We start from the raw sequence: 19847 nt of genomic DNA, 5'->3' as shown, positions 1-19847 counted from the left end.
TTTTTTTTTTTTTTTACAAATTTGCAATAGATATAACAAGACCTTATTTGACCTTTATTAAACCTAGGTAAATGGCATTATACTTAATATTGACCTTTCTTAAAACATTTTTGTATGGCAGATTTTTTTTTTCATAATTTTAAATCTATTGTTCCATGATCAAGAAACCATGGACAAAATTCATGCACGATCTGAAGCAGCTTTATCAATTCATCCTCGGACACCATACAATGAGTTGCCTTTAGCAGCTGCTGCAATGTTCTAGGATAAAGGAGCTGTTCCTTCGTCATTTGTTGACCCGTATTACAAAAAGAAAGAAAAGAAGAGCTCTCACTGAAATCTAGACACGCTGGCAACTGTCCCGAGCGGGCAATTGCTGTCCCCTTACCAGGGCGAAGTTTTCTTTGAAGTCCGTGGATGAAGTTTTTCTCCTTCTGAGCACGCCGGTCCTGCCGCTGCTAACAATCACGTCGGTTTTGCTGCTGCTGACTGTCACATAGGGGTCCCCAGTTGTGGGTTTTCATCACCGCGAGCGGTGATCACGTCGGAGTCACCTGTTGTGGATTCTGTTCGTTGTGGGTTTTGTCCAGCAAAAGTCCCACCAAGGAAGGATGAAATTACTCAAGACTTTATCAAGTCAAGACAGTGAAGGGAAGCCAGAGACCAACTCCCCAAGCTCCTCCAAAGCTCTTGTATTTATTGAGAAGAGTTAAGCAAAGAATCAAAGTGAAATATGTCATAGGAATGAGTCAGGGGCTTGGTGTACACGCAGGGGTGCAGGTCAGTAGTTTCAGTTGGTGAAAAACAGAAACACTATCATCTTAATTTATACTTAGAGAGAAGGTTACAATATTGATAGTACAAACCGTTATTTTAAACCTCAGACAATCATGAGCAAGGTTACAGTGTGCCAAACAAGTGATAATGAAAACCGGACCACCACAGGGTCTCCATACAATGATCAGAAATCGTCTAAGCATGTAAAGCAGCCCAAGTGTTCCCATCTAAGGGCTAAGTCACTGTCTTCTGTGAGCATGAGCAGCCTGTTCTATCCGCCTGTGCCTTATAAGCAAAGCATGTCCTGCCAGTTAAGGCAAGGGACAAAGTATGATTTTCCATAAGCAAAGCAGCTCTGAATGTATGACCTCAATCTAAGCAAAGCAAGCAACGCATGTCTGCGCTTCCTATGGCAAGGAGACAGGTTGCAGCTGATTCCTGCTGGCAAAGCAGCTTCAAGGTAACTGAGCTAAGTTTCATAGATAATGTGGTGACTGGTATTGATTATTTATTCTTTTGTGTTTAGTCATTTTGCTGTGAAGTAGCAGTATAAAGACAAATATAGAAAGCATTGGTTTTGATTATACATTTCTTATGTGCTTATATAAAGTTGAGAATATGATTTGATAAAAGCAATACAATATCAAAGTTTGTTAACCCAAGTTTGCGCTCCCATTAAGTGTCAGGGAACTGAATTATTTGACTGTTTTTGACCTACAAATGTGGCAATTTCATATGATTCAACATATGTCTTTGATTCTGTCAGGCTACATGTCCCTGGTCTCTTAAAATTATGCTTCCGTATTATAGTCTTTTTAAAATTTATTTTTAACAACCCATCACCAACTGAAAACATCCCAAATCTTTTCTATCACAGACTTTTCTTTCATATTATATTTCCCAGACCGTTGTTTTCCTTGTGGAATTTTGTTTTTCTCTTATGCATAATTTCATTTTGGTGATGGGGTCACTGATTTCACCTCTATGCTCTTAGAAGTATCCCTAGTTTCTTTTATCAGTTCACTTATTCTTTCCTGGATGATATTGTTGAGAAATAAATGAGTCCAATGGACTATCAAAATAAAATATCAACAGCTTTCCTAAAAGAAATGAATTCTTTTGAAGAATTGCCTCTATTTCGCTGTTTTGGAGGGTAAGGCAAGGTTAGACAAAAATTGCATGAGCTGGGAAGCTTTTAGTATTTGTTGTCAAGACCGCTGCTATCAAATCTGTGAAAACAATTTAGTTTCACACATACCCACAGACCTGCACAGAGAATTATAAACTAAAAAACAGGCAGAAGAGAACCTTCACTACCGTGAAGTCCTGGTGATTCTGAGTGTTGTATAATCACATTAAGAGAGAACTCTTCATATCTACCCTTTCCTCATCTTTCCAAAAATACTGTGGAAAACTTTACCTACTCTATCAATCTTGGTTTATTTATGATTAAAATTAGAAATAGTGCTTGGTACCTCCTCTTTTTTTCATGCCACTTTCCCACGGAACTGCTCAAAAAAGATAAGGTCTGCCTACAAAAGGACCTTTGGGTGCTACTGGTTGTGCGCAGGACTTAATAGGACTGCCACGGTGAGTCGGAACATGTTTTCCAAGTCCTGTTTGTTAGAATTGACCCACTTTCCCCCAGAGGTCTAACTGCACTTAAATTATGCCAATCGTTTAAAAGCTTAGTCAGACTCAATTATATTCTTTTAATTTTATTTAGATGCTGCTAATCTGGACACTTTCGCTGTTGCTGGGAGCAGTAATAGGTAAGAAAAGATAGTTATGTCATGCTAGGGGAGATTTACTGTTCAGTACTTTGAAGAAAAACAGTAACGGCTGAATTCAGGCCACTACGAGAATGAGGAGCACAGTGAGCAGGAGAGGTCGTGATTAGGAGCACAGCACTGGGAGCAGGGCTGCCGGACAAAAGCGAAGCTGCCCAGTTAAATCTGAATTTCAGATAAACAACGAATATATGACATATATATATAAACAGTAAAATTTATTCTTATAAAAAAAAAAAACAAAATTTCGGGGGAGAGTATTATAGCTCAGTGGTAAAGTACATGCCTAGAACGCATGAGGCCCTGCAGAGGTTCAATCCCCAGTACCTCTGTTAAAAATAAATAAGTAAATAAAACCTAATTAATCCCCCTCAAAAGAAAACCAACAACAACCCAAAAAAAGGGTAAAAAAAAAAGTTTGCAAAAAAAATACAATGAATAAAAAATAACAAAAGTTAAATTTAACAAAATTTAAACTTATTGTTATTTTTATAATAAAAAGTATTGTTTATCTGAAACTTGAATTTAACTTGTATTTTTGTTTGCTAAATTTAGCAAATTGGAGTCGAGTGGAGGAGTTGAACCCCAGTTCCACCAGCCACAACTGTACTTCCCTGAGCAAAATTCTTAACCTCTCTGTGCTTCACAGTTTTCCTCTGTGAAGTGGGCATATAACACCGCCCCCCTGGTAGGGTACTTATGAGACTTAGGTCACGTGAATCATCTTACCCAGCACCTGGCACATAGTAGGATTCTGAGAATGCAGCCCCCACGACGATGACGACTCCTGCTCCCACTATTAATCTAGACTTTATCCTCCTGGAGAGCCCTTCCTTTGTGTTGTTCTTTTATGGATTAACATCCAAACACAGAGTCGTGTCAACCATGGACTTTCTGTTTGACTGTTTGAGAGCAGCTTCTCATCACAGGAACCCAGCACGTCCCTCAGATATAGGTCAGAGACCTGAATACTCAGACAGGTAGAGATCGAAAGTTTTGGCATTTGCATGAAACTTAAGGTCTCCACCCAAAGCCCAAAGCCAGAAGATGGCTACAAGGATGTGGCTGCCTCATCCCCCTCTACCAAAGCCTGGGGACACAAGGCTGCTCCCTTCTTGGGCACCAATAGCCCAAGGAAGAAATCTAACTTGAGAGGCTCAAACCAGCCCTCGCACGGGACTGGACAGAGACAGGCGGGGTGCAAGGCAGTCCTGTGCGGTGGAAACGAGGAGCAGCAGCCTCTCTTAGCTGGGATGTTGTCTACTGAAGCTGTTTTGTGAATTGTATACAGGAAGGTGCATGGGGATGTGGAGGAAGAAAAAATGCCACAAAATGCAATTTAACTCAATTTTGGAAGAGATACCATTAGAAAGAGCATTCCGGTTAAACTAATACCCTTCAAACACTTCTGGGTGACTGCAGGAAGTGAAGTCTGCTTCGAAAGACTTGGCTGCTTCAGCGATGATGCCCCCTGGGCAGGAATTATAGAAAGACCCCTCAAAGCATTGCCCTGGGATCCAAAAGATGTCAACACCCGCTTCCTCCTATATACTAATGAAAACTCAGACAACTTTCAAGTAAGAACATGCATCGTTTTCATAACTACGTTTCCTCTGTTTTGTGTAATAATGATATTGAATTTTGTCTTCTAAAGAGAACAAATCAGACAGTGGAATTTGCATCTCTGTGGACTTTTAGGGCAATGAGCTTAAGTATTATTTTATGCAACTTGTTTATGAAAGTTTTATTTTATAACTTGTTTAAAATATCCATTAACTTGATATTATTTTTATTCTACCTCTATGGTACCATTTAATAAATATGCTAAAAAGGGATATTATATTTATATAATCTTCAAGTATTGTATATTACCTTCAACATATTTTGCATCTATAAAACGCACATGCACACACACACACACACACACACAAAGTCTTTCACTGTGTAAAGACTAGACCCCTAGCACCAATATTATAGGAGACATGTAATCCCAAGTATAGCAAATGCAAAAATGTTATGACATCTGGAAAGCAGTGGCTTGGTGATGATTGCAAACAGTTTAGTTGTCGTGGGAGAATCCTTACAAGAAACTCACTCCCAGCAGTCATCTCCCACTAGCCACTTCTCTCCAGGTGAAAACAGTTTTATCGGATACTTTCAGAAACCTGACATTAAACACTTTTCTCCCCCAAATAGGAAATCGTTGCAGATCCATCAACTATCTCGGCCTCCAATTTCAAAACGGATAGAATAACCCGCTTTATTATTCACGGATTCATAGACAATGGAGAAGAAAGCTGGCTGGTCAATATGTGCAAGGTGAGACTGGAAATCTTGTAAGGGAAGATGGTTTCTGGAGTGATAAGTAACAATGGAGATGGCACAGGCTCCACTCAGTCAGGACAAATGCCTGCCACCATGACACTGGAGGATCCTCTGACCCTGCCTGGGGTTCCCAGGGGAGAACGTGGGGTGGAGGGGACCTGGGACAGTCAGACCAGCAAGGTTGGCAGGTACTTGGTGGCTCTGGGTGGTGGTTATTTAATAACTAATACAGAGATATTTCAGAATTTTAGCAACAGATGTTGCCGTACTGATGCAACATTTGTTGCATTTTCATTAGCTTTTAATTTCTTCAGTAGGTTTTGATTTCTATGTGAAGAACTATGATAACTCATTTTGCCCACACTAATTATTTTCCCTTGATTTTCCCTTGCTACTCTTTGATCTCCTACAGCAGCAATAGCTAAGGAAACTAGGTTTTCATTTCTGGCTTCTGTTGTTTCAACAGTAGGGATCCTATTTTCTTAAATTTGCCTTTGGCAATGTGCCCTGGGATAATGAAGAATTAAAAGACATAAAATCAAATAGAACAAATGTCCCTGGTAACTGCTAGTACTTGAGGAACATTCTCATTAATTCATTTCTTCAACAAGCTTTTGTGGCCAGCTGTGGCACAAAGATGAAGCCATTTCTTTAGAGGTCTTATGACGAAAGACACTAGGTCCCAGACCCGTTTAATTTCAGACCTGCCTATGACTCAAGCCAAAGGCTACATTGAGTTAACTTCGAGGTTTTGGCTGACCCTGAAGAGAGTTAAAATGAGAGGTCTAATTGACTTCACAAGTTTTGAAAAAAACAGTAAAACCATAACTTGTCTTCTAAAATAATTTATAATTATTGGGTAGTTGATGGTTATTGGAGTTGGGGAGGGAAGAGGGCAGTAACAGATTTCTATACAGTGAAGAAAAAAATGATTCTCAGCTCAAAAGGAATGTAGATTTTCAGATATGTGTATATAATTTATTTCTGAGATTCCATATGGCCAAACCTCTGGTTTGGACTCAATGTTGAACTTTAAAAGGGATTCCATAACCATAACAGATTAGAACTTTTGTTTATTGGTTTGGGGTTAAAAACGAGCATCATATTATACAGGTCAGGGAATGAATATATCCTAGTCTTTAAATGTGTTCATTAGTAATTAGTAAAGATCCTGAATTATTTACCTGTCTATTGGGCCTCTTCCACCAGAACCTGTTTCAGGTGGAAAGCGTGAACTGTATCTGCGTGGACTGGAAAGGTGGCTCCCGAACTACGTACACACAAGCCGTACAGAATATCCGGATTGTGGGGGCAGAAGTGGCATATTTTGCTGAAGTTCTTAAGGTAACTAGCTACCTCTGGGTTACATAAAAGACGGGCACATTACTCTCTAGATGCTCTCTTTTTTTATATATTGCTGTCAATTGCCAAAGATATGTTTCTGTTGAGATTCGGCTTTCTCCTTGACTGAAAAGAAAAATGCGGGGAAAAAATCTAGATTTGGGCTTCATCAATATATTTATTAAAGTGAATAAACTAATTTTTCAGTGCTATTATTCAAGCAACCAAGTAGGTTGTTTCTACTAAATTCCATCAATATTTCTTTTAATTTTACCAGTTATTAAACTAAGTTGACATGATAATGTCAACCCGAAGATTAAACTAGGGGTTTTTTGTTTGTTTGTTTTTTATTTTTTTAAGAAAAGTGCAATAATAACAAGCTAACCTGATTTGGTAACTAAAACTTAGAAAATGTTAAACTTGGAAGTACTTGAGTAATTTCTTTCATTATTTTGTTTTTCTCTTTAACTTTTAATTTTTGTCTTTTTCTTTTTTTTTAACTGAAGTATAATTGACATACAATATTATATTAGTTTCAGGTATATATACATATATATATAGTAATGTCTGGTTAGTGGAGCAGTCAGAACATTTATCAATTAAGTGTTCCATCTTACATGCGTGCAGTTTGTGATGCCCCAAAACAATTACAATAGTAACATCAAAGATCACTGATCACTGTCACAAGTATAAAAATAATGAAAAAGTTTGAAATGTTGTAAGAATCACCAGATAGGACACAGAGACCCAAAGCGAGCAAATGCTGTTAGAAAAATGGGGCTGATAGACTTGCTCAACCCAGGTTTGCCACAAACCTTCAGTTATTAAAAAAAAATACAGTATCTGCAAAGCACAATAAAATATGCCATGCCTTACCACGTCGTCTTTATCTATTCACCTAGTCAATGGACACTTAGGTTGTTTCCGTATCTTGGCTATTGTAAATAATTATGCAGTGAACGTAAGGATGCATATATCTTTTTGAATTTGTGTTTTCATTTTCTTCAGATAAATACCCAGAAGTGGAATTGCTGAACCATATGGTAGTTCTATTTTTAATTTTTTGAAGAACCGCCATACTGTTTTCCCTAGTGGCTGTACCAGTTTACATTACTACCAACAGTGTATGAGGGCTCCCTTTTCTCTACTTTCTCACCAACGCTCATTATCTGTTGTGTTTTTGAGAACAGCCATTCTGATAAGTAGGAGGTGGTATCTCATTGTGGCTTTGATTTGCACTTCCCTGATGCTTAGTGATGTGAAGCATCTTTTCATGTGTCTGTTGGCCGTCTGTATGTCTGATAGGAAAATGTCTATTCAGGTCCTCTGCTCATTTTTTAATCAGATTACTTGGGGGTTTTGATGTTGAGTTATGTGAGTTCTTTGTATGTTTTGAATATTAACTTCTTACCCAATACATAATTTGCAAATATCTTCTCCTATTCAGTAGGTGGTCTTTTTGTTTTGCTGGTGGTTTCCTTCACGGTGCAAAAGTGTTTTGGTTTGATATAGTTCCATTTGTTTATTCTTGCTTATGGTTCCTTCACCTGAGGAGACATATCCAAAAAACATTACTAAGATGGATGTCGAAGAGCATACTTCCTGTGTTTCTTCCAAGAGTTTTATGGTTTCATGTCTCACATTCAAGTCTTTAATCCATTTTGAGTTTATTTTTGTGTATGGCTTAAGGAAGTGGGCCAGTTTTATTCTTTTGCTTGTAGCTGTCCAGTTTTCCCAGGACCACTGATTGAAAAGTCAGTGTTATTTTCTAATCCAGATCCTTGCTTCGTCACCTCTGAGTAACAAGTCCTCATCTCCATCAAGGGTTTCCTCCACATAGTAAAACAATAAAAGAAAACACTGCTTCCACCAGTTTAAATGTTAAACCACTGACATTTTCCATTATAGATGAAAAGAAAAAATCCTTGAAAATCAATTGTTTTGAAGGGGCAGCATGTCTTCTTAAAAGCTGAGTTTTCGGAGAATCCTCTTCTGCGCCCATCTTGAATTTTGCTAATTTGAATACATTCTGAAGCAGTTTCCTTTCTGACAGTCATCATTTGGATACTCACTTTCCAACGTCCACATCATTGGCCATAGCCTGGGTTCCCATGCCGCTGGGGAGGCAGGAAGGAGGACCAATGGGACCGTTGGACGAATCACAGGTAAGTAAAACGATAAAAGCTGCAAACATAGACTAAATGTAGCCCATGTGGGGTCTAAAAGGGTAGACATTTGACACAGACCCGTTTTTGACCTGAGGAGACAAGTTTTCACATTTTCCCAATTAGGCCACGTAATCAGAGAAATCAGTGTGTTCTGAGACCCTGTGAATTTTTTATTAATACCGATCTTTGGTCTACAGAGCTCTGTTTAACATATAAATATTGCATGTGACTAAAATGTGAGTTAAGAACATCTGGCAGTCTTATTCATGTCTACTTTCTCTTTGTCAGGCATTCATAAAGGATGAGTTTCATGAATAGAATAAATAGCATAAATAATAGAATAAATGATAAATAGAATTAAACCCAAAGAGCTCAAAAATGTATAAGTAATTATATTCTGCTTCAATAGCAATTGATAATTATCCAAGTTCTCATCAGCCCCAACCCAGATATTGTGGGGACAGGTAGTCTGGCTGCCCTGGGCTGCCATCTCTGCAGACTACTAATTAGATTACAAAATATTATTTTACAAACCTCAGGTTGGTTGCATGCAGCCAGTGGAGTCATGTGTTGGATACCCAGGGTCCTACAGCAACCTTGTAACTTTCAAGACTTTGCTATCCTGGATCTGAGAAGTGACTGATTCAGGGAATGATAATTTTTTTCTTATATCTTCCCCCTCTGCCTCTGACCTCCTGATTCTCTTTTTTAATACTTTGGACGAGTTGGTTACATTTAGGTTGGTGGGGACATCCGGAATATCTCTCGCTAACTTGCTGGAGAGAACACTCTTTCCCATAGTCTGTACATGCCCATGAGACCCTGCTCAGCCAGGCACTGTGCCAGGCTGTGGTCCTGGGGGCTGCGAAAGCCAAGATCCTCGCCCTCGTGGGAGTTTGCAATACAGGTGGAACTTCGTTAGCCTGAAGATATTTTAGAAGTCCAGAATTTCCCGGAGCCTGGCTCTTTCCTTGTAACTGCTGCTAGTGAAGGGGATTGTCCCAGTAACTAAGCATCCATAATTAAGGCCAAATTCCATGGTTTGAGGAAAATTCACTTTAATGCAAATAGTAAATTAGACACAGATTTCTCTTCAGAAAATGGTAAGATAGGGAAGAACCGGCTTACCTCTTTCCACACATTACTCATGATTACCACTGATGCTAGCACTCAGGTCTGTAACTCATGAGAAAGGTGAACGGGCATGGACACTGATGGACACTAACATGACGCATCCCGTCTGCTTTAGGGTTGGATCCAGCTGAACCTTGCTTTCAGGACACACCTGAACTAGTCCGATTGGACCCCAGCGATGCCCAGTTTGTGGATGTAATTCACACAGATGCTGCCCCCATGATCCCCAACTTGGGTGAGTTCCTCAGTTTGTTCTTCTGGAGTCTATACATAAGAGTGTTTCAGAGTGCTTTGAGTCTGTATGTTAACATCAACTTTCCCACATTTAAAATTTCCTCAGGGCTTGGAATGAGCCAAACTGTGGGCCACCTAGATTTCTTTCCAAATGGAGGAGAAGAAATGCCCGGGTGTCAGAAGAACATTCTCTCTCAGATTGTTGACATAGACGGGATCTGGGAAGGTAAAACTATTATGTGCATGAAGAGATTTTCTTGGGGGAAAATCTGTGTATCCTTTCGATAAATTTGCTACATACTTTAGTATTATAAAGGCCTCACATTTTTTGTAACAAAGAATTTTTAATTGCATCCCCAAGATACAGGTTTTCACTGGGGGAAGTGGACTTGAGAAGACTATAGGAAAGAAAATGTATTTGTAGTCACCTTTCCAAGGATCTAATTATTCAGGGAATACATTACCAATTTATATTTACATCTATATGGACTAATCTTTTCCTTCTAGAGTTATTTTTCCATTTCATTTAGCTATGGCATAATTATTATTATCTTAAGCAGTACTTAACTTCTGGCTGCATCTTGAATCATAACTACCTTTCATAAACGATTTTGTTCTGTGACTACCGTGAGTTCACACTAAATAGAGAAATTTATCCAACAACTATATCCTGAAGGTGGTATTAACTTGGAAAAAACAAAATCTGCTGATGTGTAATCATGTCTGATTTCAAAGGAACTCGTGACTTTGTGGCCTGTAATCACTTAAGAAGCTACAAATATTATTCTGATAGCATCCTCAACCCTGATGGCTTTGCTGGATTTTCTTGTGCCTCTTACAGTGTTTTCACTGCAGTAAGTAGAATCTACCTTGCACCTAAAGTATTTTGTGCCCATCACTTCTCATGACCGATGTGATTCACTGTACACAGCATGCATTCAGTAAATGTTACAACAGGACTGCCACACTATTTCTACTTTCAATCATATATGTTTATTTTAATAGTGATAAGGCATTGGAGAACTTTAGAGAAATGAGCTTGTAAACTGAAATGTCCCACGTCTACCTGGTTCTCTGTCACTTCTGTGTGTATCAGGTTCAAACTTGTTTTGGAAGTAATTCTAAGTAAACAAATTGTCTGTAGAAATCTGAGCTAAGGCTACAGGATGCTGATGAACATGGAAATCTTGTCTTAAATGTTAACCTTATAGAAGTGTATGATTATGGACGTGTGGACATTTCTGTGCAGTCTCATAATTACCAAGATGTTTTTTGAGTCTTCATCTTTTTTGGTGTTCTCTGGGTATCTAAGTTAGGATCCTTAAACATGACCTTGAATATGGCATATCAATGGCCTGGGTTTTCTGTTGTTTTTTTTTTTTTTTATTATTATGGCTTTTCCTTTCACTATATATTTTTTTCAAATAAAAATGTGTATACCCTATATTAGTTACTAAAGTTTCAAGTAACATGCCAGGTGAAATTATATCAAGGGCATATACTTTAGCAATGAAGAGAGAGGATCTGAATCCTGGTTTCACCACTAAATAGTTTAATGATTTGGGCCAAAATACTTAACTTCTCTAAGGCAGTTTCCTCATTTTGCAATGTAAATAATAATGGTAGACTCCATAGATTTGGTGGGAGGATTTAGTGAGATATTCAGCTCAGGCCCTAAAATATAACAATTAGCATTCAACAAATGTCAGCTATTATGTGTAGGGAAGAGGGGGTGGGTGCATATTTTATTTGCTGTACAGCTTGCATATACAACAAGAACACCTCCCTTTCTTTGGTCTAGCTTTATTTTTATTTTCTCAAATCCCCATTTTCTAGGTAATGGGGAAAACAAACAAACAAAGAAGCTTTAGATTTCATCCAGTTAAAACTTAATCTGATTTAATAATCTAAATAGTCCTTTTAGGTGATGCTCAGACACTTTTATAAGAAAAAATTCTCAGTTTTGCAGACTTCTCAGCCTCTGGATCACCTCATCAGCTTCTCCCCAGTCTGGTATTGGGCAAGGTGATCACAGTGGTGGCGGTCAGTGTGGAGGGCAGAGAGGAAGGCCTGGGGGGGGGGGGTCCACCTTATTGATGGGCTCATGATTGACATCTGCAGATGACGTATGGGCACATCCACTCCTCTGGCTTGAGTAATGCCCTCAGAGAGCTTTGGCCATTTCTTCCTGGCTGGCTCAGCCCCCTTCACTTTTGTCAGATGCAGATTCAGATTCAGCTGAGTCCCCATCTAGTCCATTGATTCAGGACTTCACCACTTGCCTCTACCGTGGAGCAGCCTTGCCCTTCCATCACAGGAGTTTCTGTTTGTCTGCCTCCTCCCTCTCTTCTTCCCACAATTTCTTGGCCCAGAAAGAGAGGACATTTTCTTATATGATAGCCATCTTCTCCAGACCCTGACCTCATGGCTAAGCCTTAATGACCAACTGGGGCATTTTCTCTTCACTCTAGGAGAATTCTGAGATCTGAATCATTCAGACCTTGATATGCTAAGTGGGAGCTAAAGGAATTGAGGAAATCTTGACTTTTAAGCCTGTTGTCATCCCAGTGGGTCCTGTTGGGTACCCAGCGGGTATTAGAAGCTGATTATCTCCTCCAGCTCTTTCTTTTGCAATTTTTAGAAAAATAAATTTAACCACCTAAGGGCAGATCGGTGTCTTGGGGCACCTGGAGCAACTTAGAGACACAAAAGAGAAAAAAATTTAAATATATTAATATACATATAAATTCTCAAGTGATTTTTATAATATTTTTGTTGGTATCGTGTTATTTAACAGTGAAATTGCTGATTTATCATTGTAAATAGTGAGATTCGTTTTTAACCTTTGCTGAGACACTATTAAAGTCATCTTTTACTATCAGAACAGAATTGGCTTTAGAGTATTTGAGAATTCAACAACACATGGAATAAGATGGTACATGATTTATAAAAAGAGCATCCTCATTCATCATTTGTTTATTGCTAGAACAAGTGCTTCCCCTGTCCAAGTGAAGGCTGCCCACAGATGGGTCATTACGCTAATAAATTTCCTGGAAAAACAAAAGATGTGGGCCAGACATTTTACCTAAACACTGGTGATGCCAGCAATTTTGCTCGTAAGTCTCTATTTTATTTGTCTTAAATTCTCAATGCTGGGTATTTTATCATGTCTAGTGAAAATATGCGAAAGTGCTTTTCTATACCAAAGTTTTAAACACTCCTCCTCAAAATGGAAAAACACCTCAATGCCGTGCTCAGTGTAAACATGGCTAACGTGGGTGGCAGAACAGAGTTTAGGGCTTGAACTACCAACGATATAAAAACAAATGTCTTCATATTTGATTCTAGGGCTGAATTCAGGAGACTTCTGCTCTAGCCTCTTCATACTCAGTTAAGTTTCACTGCATAAAATTTGGAGGTTTTTTACAAGCAGAAAAGTAACCCAGGAGAGAGAAAACAGAGGTTGTGGGACTGGAAAGGAAGTGACAGATTCAAGAGATATTAGGTTTGTAGACTCCATGGCTGATGGGAATCAGAGGATGCAGGGATGATGAGACTTGGGGACAGACTCCACGTTTCTCTTCTGGGTAACAGGGGAAGAAAACTATTTGGATGGGAGTCAATAGGGTTAGCTGTACTGTAAAAACTAGAGCCAAATTGTATCCTCTTTCCAATTTGGCCCAGGCTAGCTCTAAATGGCAAAAACTGGTAGCTCACTATTGACTAGCGCCGTAAGATGGTTACCATAAATTAATACAGTGGAAAGCTGAATTATAGAATGTTAAAATAAATGTAGATTGTTTAGATAAAAAGATGACAGTACTCTCAAATTTCATGATCTATAAAAAGGAAATAAACTAATGAAAATATCACATTTTATTATTTTTCCATTATCTTTTAAAATAAAGTTCTTATAATGTCCAAGAGTAAATTATTAGGTTGAAAAAATTGAAAACAAAATATATTGCTTAGTCTCTTGGCTTGAAATCTTTTGACTTTGAAAAGATTCTGTGTTCCTCCCCTCCCCCAGTTTCTATCCTCTGAGCATTTCGATAAAGGAGTATCTATCACTATTTGATTAGAAGAAACCAAAACCGTATAAAAATTATTCAAAATTCAGCAGTAATGGAATCCAGGTTAGGTGGTTTTCAGAGTAATTTTTCTAAAAACGAATATTTTGTAAATATTTCCCCCTTGCAGGTTGGAGGTATAAGGCGACTGTCACGCTGTCTGGAAGGAAGGTTACAGGATACATACTAGTGTCTTTGTTTGGAGATAAAGGAAATTCTAAGCAGTATGAAATTTTCAAGTAAGCTGCTACTCCAAGCTTCTTAAATGTTGGAATACTTCACACATATAATATATGTTAGGGACGTAAGAGTTTACGGGAATGTAGGGAAGGACATTTTTTTCCTCTGCCTTTCTTGGCTCTTTGGCTGGTCTGACGGTCAAATTAACACAGGACATATTAAAAGGAGAAAAACTAATCTAATTATGTACATATGGGGGCCCACAAGAATATAAGAACCCACAGGCAGTCAGACAGTTCAGGCTTCCATGCCCCTCTGAGCTAAGGAGGAGGGAGTAGAGGTCTGGGACATCAAAGGGAAGAAGACAAACCACAGGAAGATGGGAAGAGCCGATGTTTGGTAAACCATGTCTGCCATGCAGAGACACTGGGACAGAGAGAAGAATTTGATCTCCAGGCCCAGCTGAACTCCCCGCCAGCTTAGCACACCAAGCTCCTATTCCTTGTAGTTATCTCTAGTGATAGTTCTCTTCCTGGACCAGGTTTTCTATCTAAATTCTTTTAGGCAGTTAAGGGAGAAGTAAAAATTATTCTTAAATCTGCTGGGTCTTGATTTCCTTCAGCTCAAAATAGTCCACATGCCAAAGTGGCACATTCAGGGGAGGCTTGTTCCGAACCTCTTCAGGAGTACAGTACTACCACGTGTCCTTAAAAGGAAGAGATTATGTCCCCCTTGTAACTTAATACATTTTAGAATTCTGTTTCTAAAGTTTTTCTTTGTGATTTCCTGAGAAAATCAGAGATTTAATTTGATGCATAGCATCTGATTTATAATCACTAAGTAATTATTCTACCCACAAAACAACTGGAAAAGGATGATATAATGTTATTACTTATTAAATTGTGGGAGGATTGTGACCAAATCATGTTTGAAGTTTCATTAAATTAAGGATGACTTTAAAGTAATATGAGTTATTGATGGCAAATGAACTACCACTGAGTTAGCACACGTGTCTGCATTTATTTAACCATTAGATTGACAGGTGTACTACCAATCATCTTACTAGGAATACATTGTAAGCTGGTTTTAGAAACATATATGTATATATTTATATGTTTATTTATGTACGTTCATGTATGTTTTAACTTCTCCACTCCCAAGGGGTACTCTTGAACCAGGCAGTACTTATTCCAACGAATTTGACTCTGATGTGGAAGTTGGAGATTTGCAGCGAGTTAAATTTATTTGGAACAACAATGTGATCAACCCAACTCTACCCAAAGTGGGAGCATCCCAGATCAGTGTGGAAAGAAACGATGGAAAAGTGTAAGTAATAAAAATCCAAAAAGATTGGAAGTATTGAGTCACATTTATAATTCTTTTCCCACTGAAAGATGACTTTAAGTTAAATCACCTACAGCAGTTCCCCTATATGTCAGCCACAGCTGCTTCCTAATACCTTTTGTTTCTTTAGGAGAAAGTATAGAGCTTTAGGAAAACAGCTTTGATAGATTTGTAGATGACTGTTGTGTTATCTGATACAAGTGTTAGAATAAGAATCTGGCTTCACAATCCTAAGGTGCAAAGAATGATTTCATTTAGCAGCTGTGCCTTGTGCTATGTGTGTGCTTAGTAAGTGCATCTTCCCTGAACTTCCTAGATTCACCAAACTGCCACTTAAATTACCAGGAAGATGCTTAACTTATTATGAAATACAAATAGGTTGTTGTGTATCATTGGCCCTTGTAGTGAAGACAAACCTCAACCCTTGGTTCTAATCAGGACTGAAGCATGTGTGAGCGGAAGGATATTTACCGTGGTGAACTACCAGAAAGAGTGAGCTGATGATGGCAGTAATCATAACAATACCAATATCAGCCCAAGTGTTCTGAGTGTAAAGCCAAATTCTGAGACGAGGTGTGATGCTTCTTCTACATCATATCATTCAGTCCTCCTTTAAGTCCAGTGAGGAGACTTTTTCTTCTGGCAAAGATGGAATAACAGAGACCAGATTTACCTTCCCAAGTGAAACAAACAAAAATTCAGACAAAATATATCAAGTAGCAGCTTTCAAGGCACTGAACATTAGGCAACAAAGGACAGTGATCCCTGAGAGATAAGAAACAAATAAGGTGGAACCTTAAAATTGTCCCTTGAGAGAGCCTCCAGGATGTCACACAAGAAGGAAAAATTCAGGCAGAGCCCAGAGGACTACCTGAGTTGAAGAGACAGAACTAAGAATCCAGAAAATCCAAGGCAACTAGATTTCACAGAAAAGAGGACCAGAAAGGAGAGAGCTACAGAGAGAGAATCTCAGAAATCTGGAAAATGTCCTTAAACACTCAGCAGAGTACTGATCAGCACATATATATCAGGAAACTAGCCGAGGCCTGTGAAAGATCCAGTCGAAAGGACTGTAGAGAATAGTACCCAGTACTCTTGCAGGGCTGAGAATCATGCCTGTTTCCACCAACCAGACCAGAGGAGCTCATAATTCAAGAAACACTGGGTGGAATATTTGGGATGGTCTTCCCTCCGTAGTGGAAAAAATTAGCATAGAATGAGAAAGACCTGAAAGGATCAAACTGTTTCCAAATAACTGTACCCCAGAACAGTGCTCAAGAAAATTTATAGGAATGCGAAATTATTCAGCAGCTACCAGGCTAAAATCCACAATATGTGACGTTCCATAGAAGTTTCACGTGTATATGAAGAAGCAGGACAACTCAGCTTGTAATGTGGAGAATAATCAATCAATTGAAACCAAACCATAACTGGCCCACCTGTTAGAATAGCAGACACAGACTTTAAAACAGTTATTAAACTTGTACTCCATTTGTTTAAAAATGTCAATAGAGGTATGGCATATATAGAAAAAAGGCCCACGTTGAATTTCTAGAGAGGAGAACTACAATATCTGAAATGAAAAATACACTAGATGAGATTAACAGCAGATTAGACATTGCAGGAGAAAAGATTAATGGAGTTGAAGACATAATAGAAAATATCCAAAATGAAACACAGAGAGAAAAAAGAATTTTTAAAATGAAAAGAATATCAGTAACTTGTGAAATAATTTCAAGAAGGTAATATAGTTCTCATTGAAGACTCAAAAGGAGGAGAGAAATATATATTTAAAGAAATAATGGCTTCAAAATTCTCAAACTTAGTGAAAACTTTAAACCAATAGATCCAAGTGATATCACACACACGCGCACACACACACAAAACTACACAAACACACATCAAAATCAAACTGCTCAAAACCAGTTAGAAAGAGGAACTCTTAAAAGCAGCCAAAGGAAAAAAATACACACATATGGAGGAATAAAGATAATTTAAGTACAGCTGATCTCTCATCAAAAACAATGCAAGTGAGAAAACAGTGGAACCTCTTTAAGTACTGAAAGGAAAAAATTGTTAACCTAGAATTCTATATCCACAAAATACCTTTCAAAGAAAAAGATGAAATAAAGACTTTTCAGACATATTAAAGCTGAAAGAATTCATCACCAGCAGGTCAATACTATGAGAATTGTGAAAGAAAGGTCTTCAGAGAAAGGAAAATTATACCAGTTGGAAAAGAGTCTACATAAAGGGATTAAGAGTATAGGAAATAGTTAACTACACTGGGGAGCACGTGAGATTTTTAAATATAGTTATTTAAATATTTAAAAATAATTGGCTATTTAAAAAATAAGGACAATATGGGGGCAGTTATAACATGTAGAAATGAAATATATGAAAAAAATACATGGTAGGAGAGAAGAAATGGAAACACAATATTGTAATGTTCTTTGTAATGTAAATTGGAATATTATCACTTGAAGGTAAAATGTGATAAGTTAAAAATACACAGGATAAATTTTAAAGCAATGACTAAAATAATAAAGAACTATATAGCTAATAAGCCAACAAAGGAGATAAAATGGAAAATTTTCAAGGCATAAAAAGATGGGGGGAAAAAACCCAAAGTAGGGAACAAATCGCAAGATAGTAGACTTAAGCCTAACCATGTGAATAATCATATTAAATTAAAATGGTCTAAATACAACAATTAGAAGGCAGAGATTATTGAATTGGATTTTAAAAAATCAACACACAACTGTATGCTGCCTACCTGATATATAAAAACTCAAATAGATTAAAAGTGAAAGAATAAAAAAATATATCCCACTAGTTATTAGGGGAATACAAATTAAAACCACAGTGAGATACCACCATAAACTTATTTAAATGGCTAAAATTTAAAAGATTGACAAGCGTTGGTGAGGATGTAAAGAATCTTGAACTCTCATACACTGTTGAAGGGCATGTAGAATGATACAATCACTATGGAAAACAGTTTGACAGTTTCTTAAAAAGCCAAACATACACCTACTTACAATTCAGCTATTCCTCTTTTAGGAATTTATCCAAGAGCAAAGAAAGCATATACTTATACAAAGATTTGTGCATGAATATTCATAGCTGCTTTTATTGCAATAGTCAAAAGCTAGAAATATCCCAACATCCACCAACAAGGGAATGGATAAACTAATTATAGTCTTCCAGACAGTGGAATACCACTCACCAGTGAAAAGGAAAGAATTGGTGATCTATGCAAGAGCATGGATGAATCTCTAAATAATTATACTGAACAAAATTACACTGAATTAAAGAAACTAGACAAAAGGATACATACACCTTTGATTCCATTTGTATAAAATTCTACACAGTTCAAAATACTCTATAATGACAGCAGATCAGTGGTTACCTAGGGGAAGAGATGAAAAGGAGAGATTACAAAGGAACAGGAGGAAAGTTTTGGAATAATGGATATGTTTACTCTCTTGATTGTGGTGATGGGAGGTAAATACCATTACTATACCCATTTTACAGGTAATTAAATGAAGGCTCAATGCTAGAATTCACATGTGGAGATTGGACTCTAGCAAATTTGAAACTACCACAAAACAAATTCAGTTCACCTTTGTTCATATATAACTTTATTTCTTATACCCTTATCAATATTAGTTTTTAATCTTTAATTTACTATTTGCACGTCTGCTAGCCATTAGATTGCAGGGAGGAAAATGAAGTTGAAAAGAGCATTTCCTGAACACTTCTTATGTGCCAGGCACTTTACATATGGTTATATATTTTATTAAAGAAAATTAGCTCTGAAGCATCCTAAGTATTGTTCAGTCTTAATGAGTAAAATCAGTCATTTCAATTCAATATTGAATTAAAGTAAGAATGCCAAGCCAGTGTAACACCAGGACCTGAGGATTTTTCCTCTGGCTGGTTTCTGGTCATGCTGCTAACCTGAGTCTCCCTCAGTTGCATTTGTTGCCAGTGTGCCTTGTTTAGTAGGTGATTTGTAGATGTGACAAATGAACCCTCCCTGTCCAGTGATAGCTCTTCTCTCTGCTATTACATGGCCATGGAATAAAATTGGAAAAGAAAATTCAGTCCTTTCTACCAAAGAGGAATTTCCTCAGCCAACGTCTAGTCTTGGGCACAAGGTATGCCCCTCGCTCAGACTGAGGGGACAGCAGAGGCTATCTTCAAACTCAACGCACCAGCTCTGTTCAGGGAAATGCCGAATTTTTGTTTTCTCTCCACAGGTTCAATTTCTGTAGCCAAGAAACTGTGAGGGAAGATATTCTGCTCACCCTCAACCCGTGTTAGGAGCCGCTAACCTGTGAATACTGAATCTTACTGCTAATAAAATCTAGTGATGAAGCAATACATTCCTTTCTTTGTCATCACGTCCAGTTTCCAATGAAACTTTTGGATAATGCGATTTAGATCCAAAATTTGGAGTTGGTCTGAAGAACCAAGAA

General features: G+C 37.9%; 1 protein-coding gene across 1 annotated transcript; it reads left to right on the top strand.

The window, feature by feature from the left end:
• The first annotated feature begins 2288 nt into the window (after nucleotides 1-2288).
• On the top strand, nucleotides 2289-19750 carry PNLIP (pancreatic triacylglycerol lipase). The gene is made up of 13 exons (XM_010969847.3): nucleotides 2289-2367; nucleotides 2504-2549; nucleotides 3990-4144; nucleotides 4764-4886; nucleotides 6102-6236; nucleotides 8287-8398; nucleotides 9651-9770; nucleotides 9876-9995; nucleotides 10505-10623; nucleotides 12756-12885; nucleotides 13970-14078; nucleotides 15181-15345; nucleotides 19629-19750. Exons 2-13 carry the CDS (start codon nucleotides 2504-2506, stop codon nucleotides 19690-19692), a joined length of 1398 nt encoding a protein of 465 aa, XP_010968149.1. The 5' UTR covers nucleotides 2289-2367; the 3' UTR covers nucleotides 19693-19750.
• Nucleotides 19751-19847: the final 97 nt, after the last annotated feature.

The sequence above is a fragment of the Camelus bactrianus genome, chromosome 11 (genome assembly GCF_048773025.1).
Source record: "Camelus bactrianus isolate YW-2024 breed Bactrian camel chromosome 11, ASM4877302v1, whole genome shotgun sequence".
Taxonomy (NCBI): Eukaryota; Metazoa; Chordata; class Mammalia; order Artiodactyla; family Camelidae; genus Camelus; species Camelus bactrianus.
Note: the sequence above shows the minus strand (reverse complement) of the source record. Positions and strands in the feature narration are given on the sequence as shown.